General features: G+C 45.2%; 1 protein-coding gene across 1 annotated transcript; it reads left to right on the top strand.

The window, feature by feature from the left end:
- The first annotated feature begins 939 nt into the window (after positions 1 to 939).
- LOC133283953 (probable E3 ubiquitin-protein ligase EDA40) lies at positions 940 to 3,407 on the top strand. The gene is made up of 2 exons (XM_061480887.1): positions 940 to 1,540; positions 1,668 to 3,407. Exons 1-2 carry the CDS (start codon positions 1,187 to 1,189, stop codon positions 3,360 to 3,362), a joined length of 2,049 nt encoding a protein of 682 aa, XP_061336871.1. The 5' UTR covers positions 940 to 1,186; the 3' UTR covers positions 3,363 to 3,407.
- The last annotated feature ends 552 nt before the right edge of the window (positions 3,408 to 3,959 follow it).

The following is a 3,959-nucleotide window of genomic DNA, read 5'->3' as shown; positions in this document are numbered from 1 at the left end:
AATCATATACCCAACCAATTGCCGTTATTCTATTCTATTGTATTCAATGACTGAAAATCAAATTAATAATTGTTGTTAGGGTAATTAATGAAATGCAGAGTTGGAATGACCAATCCACCCTTTCCCTAAAGAAGGACTGGTCTATGTCCTGATTCTCTGAACATCACAATTTCCCACACCATTAATATCAATCGCCAACGAAATGGAGCCCACTACGAACGAACCAGATCATAGGTATCAAAGTTGGCTCAGCTACTTAATGCTGCATCACAGTACATACAGGCTACAGCTCATTGAAACTCATCAGTAATTCATTATTCATTCAGGTTTCAATCAATCAAAGAATTATAAAATTTGAAATAATAAATAAATAAGAGAGAATCAAAATTCTTGACGTGGATTTTTGCTTTGTGGGGGAAAAGGAAAACAGAAGAAGATTAAGGCGAAAGGGATGAATCAGAGTAACTACGAATTACATTCCAAAAGAAAAAAAAAAAAAGAGTAACTATGTATTAAGGTCTGTACGTTCAAAAGCCAGAGATGGAGACGTTTCTCAACTTCACACTGTTGCATGGGTCGGTGACCATAGCGTGGGAATGGGACAGTGATGCACGATTCCAAGGCAAACAAGGTTGGGGGGCGTTGACTTGTTCTGTAGTTTAGCAACCTACACTTGCCAGTTACCATGCTAATCCCAAGGCACCCATTTTCACTTTACCCGGATAATAATATTCCCAACTATGGGAAAAGCTCGTGTTTTTCTAGGTTTTAACATGGTTATGATATTATTATACACCCTTTGAGAGAGAGAGAGAGAGAGTGCTCAATTCGGAAGCAACACCTAAGGCTTTTCCATTGGGGGGTTCTGTTTTGGGGTTATTGAAACAGAAATATAGAAATTAGAAAATACACCTAGGCCTTAAGACATAGATAAATAGATGGTAGGGAATGGAAATAGAAAGAAGGAAAAGAGGAACATGAAAAGGGTCTCTGAATCTAATCCATTTCTTCTTCTGCCTTTCTAATCAACTTCCATGCTCCAAAGCTTTTCTTCCCCTGCAACTGCAATATATACTATCGATCAACCATCACCTAAATTCCTCTGAAACTAAATAAGAGAACACCCCTTTACGGAGGAGAAATACAGAGAGAGAGAGAGAGAGAGAGAGAGATTTGGAGTGTGAGAATGGTTACTGGGTGGAGAAGAGCGTTCTGTACATCCATCCCCAAGGACAGAGAGCCCAAAGTGTTAACAGAGAAACAACATCATTGTGACAACAGTAGCAATCAAAGTCCCAAAATCAGTTCCAAGTTTGGATTTTTATCCAACCCATCAACGCCCCGGTGTCAGTCTCAGCCGGTATCAGGCCCCAGCCTCCGGTGCCGAACTTCGGTGGCCACTGGTTCAGTCCCCAACAGCCCAAAACTCCAATGCACCAGTCAGCCCAAAACTCCAAGGTTGTTCCAACTCTCCAATCCCTCTTCACCCAAGTCACCATCAAGCTTCTCGCTTCTCAAAGCCACCTTGCGCCTATCCAAAGTAAGTTAAAGAAAAAAAAAACAATAAAAACGAAATCATGCTATGCCTTTTTATCACAGCCAAATGGTCAATAATTCTTTCATTTTTTTATTTTTTTTGTTAACTTTTCTTGTATTGTTTTGTGCAGAGTCGATGCGGAATCTGTATGCAGAGTGTGAAGAGTGGTCAAGGAACTGCAATCTTCACAGCTGAATGCTCTCACACGTTTCACTTCCCTTGCATAGTGAAGAAGCACCCAATCCTCACGTGCCCCGTGTGCGGCACCACCTGGAAGGAACTACCGGTGTTGGCTATCCACAACGACAAGCAGATTAAGAAACCCACTGAGGGAAACAGAGAAACGAGGTCGTTTAAGGTCTACAACGACGACGAGCCCCTCCTCTCTCCCACATCCCTAGCTCGATTCAACCCCATTCCAGAATCAGAAAACGAAGATGAAGAAGATAACACTGAGTTCCAAGGGTTCAACGTCAATCCAGTTGCTACTTTATCATCGTCGCCGGCAATTACCAGCAACCTTGAGTTATGCTTGTTGCCGGAGACATCCATTGTCGCCGCCAACAGGAACTACGAGACCTACGTTGTCGTCTTGCAGTTGAAGCCATCGCCGTCTCATAGGGCGGCGCGTCGGGCTCCAATTGACCTCGTGACGGTTCTCGATGTCGGCGGAGCCATGTCCGGCCAAAAGCTCCGCCTGATGAAAAACTCCATGCGACTAGTGATATCTTCCCTTGGTCCCAACGATCGTCTTTCCATTGTTGCTTTCTCCGCGGGATCCAAGAGGCTGTTGCCGTTGCGGAGGATGACCGGCGGCGGCCAGAGGTCTGCGCGACGGATCGTGGACGCGCTTGCCGCGATTGACCAGGTCCGAGAAGGTGCTCTTGTGAAGAACGATGCTCTGAAGAAGGCAGCGAAGGTACTCGAGGATCGCAGGGAGAAGAACTCCGTCGCCACCATTATTGTCCTTTCGGATATTAACCACTCACGCGCTGCCGCGTCCAGCCAGAAACCCTCCCTGATGTCCACCACGCGCCTCTGTCCGTTGGAGATACCAGTCCACACGGTGCGTTTCCCAAACGAAGGCGATTGTACTCACGCGCTTCCCGACGACGTGCTCGCGAAATGCATGGGCGGTTTGTTAAAAGTGGTGGCTCAAGACGTTAGGATTCAGTTAGGAGTGGTGTCACGCTCGCGCCCTGTGGAGATTGCCGCAGTGTACTCTCTGGCGGGTCGACCCACAGCCCTCGGATCGGGTTCTATAAGAATCGGCGATCTCTGCGCCGAGGAGGAGAGGGAATTGCTCGTGGAGCTGAAGGTGCCCGCCGCTTTAGCTGGGTCCCACCACGTTCTGACCGTACGATCATCCTACCGGGACCCACTAACTCAAGAGGCTGTGAATCCCGTTGAGCAAACAATGCTGGTTCCTCGTCCCCACACCGTACGATCATCGAATCCTAAGATAGAGCGGCTGAGGAACCTCCACGTCACGGCTCGAGCAGTAGCCGAGTCAAGCAGGCTGGCTGATCACTGCGATTTCTCAGGTGCTCGTCACTTGCTATCATCGGCTCGAGCTCTTCTGTTGCAGTCGAGCAAGCTGGCCGAAGAGCACTTGCGCTGGCTCGAAGCTGAACAAGCCGAACTTCAACGGCGCAGACAACAGAGTCAAAGGAACAATAGAAACAATCGCGCCGAAGAGAAGTTGGAGCCGCTTACGCCGACTTCGGCGTGGAGAGCCGCTGAGAGGCTTGCTAAAGTGGCTATCATGAGAAAGTCTATGAACAGAGTCAGTGATTTACATGGTTTTGAGAATGCCAGATTTTAGTTGTAATTTTATTTTATTTTATTGAAATATAATCTTGTACATAGAGGGGGAAAAATTATTAATAGAGAATTTTTTTCTTTTTTTAAGAAATTTAAACGAAAAAAAAATAGATGGCCCAGGCCGATGATAATAAGGACAAGAGATACCAGACGGATAGACCCTTTTCTGTATAGGAAAGGAACGGATAGCGAGTGATAGAAGAGTGAAAGTGAACCCCACATGAGTTGATTGGGCAGTGAGGCTCTGTTTCTTCTGTTTTGTCCTTTCCTACTTCCTCTTATAATTTTCGAAAATCCCAAAATTTTATGTATGCAAATAATCATGTCGATCCAAAAGGTGTGCAGGGAATAGTAATAGTGAGTAAATAAATCAATAGATTGAGAATATTGACGCGGTTGTTTTGCTTTTTTGTGCTCAATTGCCAATTAATAATAGCTGCGGTTGATGGGTCTAATCAACAGAATGTGAAATAAATTAGTAGTAGCAGTTTTTGTATGTTTGCGTGAGTTAATAGTTGGTCGGTTGGTTAAAGAAGCATATAAAGGTTGGATCTCATTACATATTAAGACAAAGGATAATACCAAGTGCTTTACTAGG

Source organism: Gastrolobium bilobum, unplaced genomic scaffold, assembly GCF_033153095.1.
Source record: "Gastrolobium bilobum isolate Gb01-03AN ecotype WA unplaced genomic scaffold, APGP_CSIRO_Gbil_v1 utg1266, whole genome shotgun sequence".
Classification (NCBI taxonomy): domain Eukaryota; kingdom Viridiplantae; phylum Streptophyta; class Magnoliopsida; order Fabales; family Fabaceae; genus Gastrolobium; species Gastrolobium bilobum.
Note: the sequence above shows the minus strand (reverse complement) of the source record. Positions and strands in the feature narration are given on the sequence as shown.

Excerpts from the sequence above, each read along its gene's own strand:
- LOC133283953 (XM_061480887.1), top strand. The coding sequence starts at position 1,187 with ATGGTTACTGGGTGGAGAAGAGCGTTCTGTACATCCATCCCCAAGGAC. Across the intron at positions 1,541-1,667 it reads CCACCTTGCGCCTATCCAAA|AGTCGATGCGGAATCTGTAT; the intron begins GTAAGTTAAAGA and ends TGTTTTGTGCAG.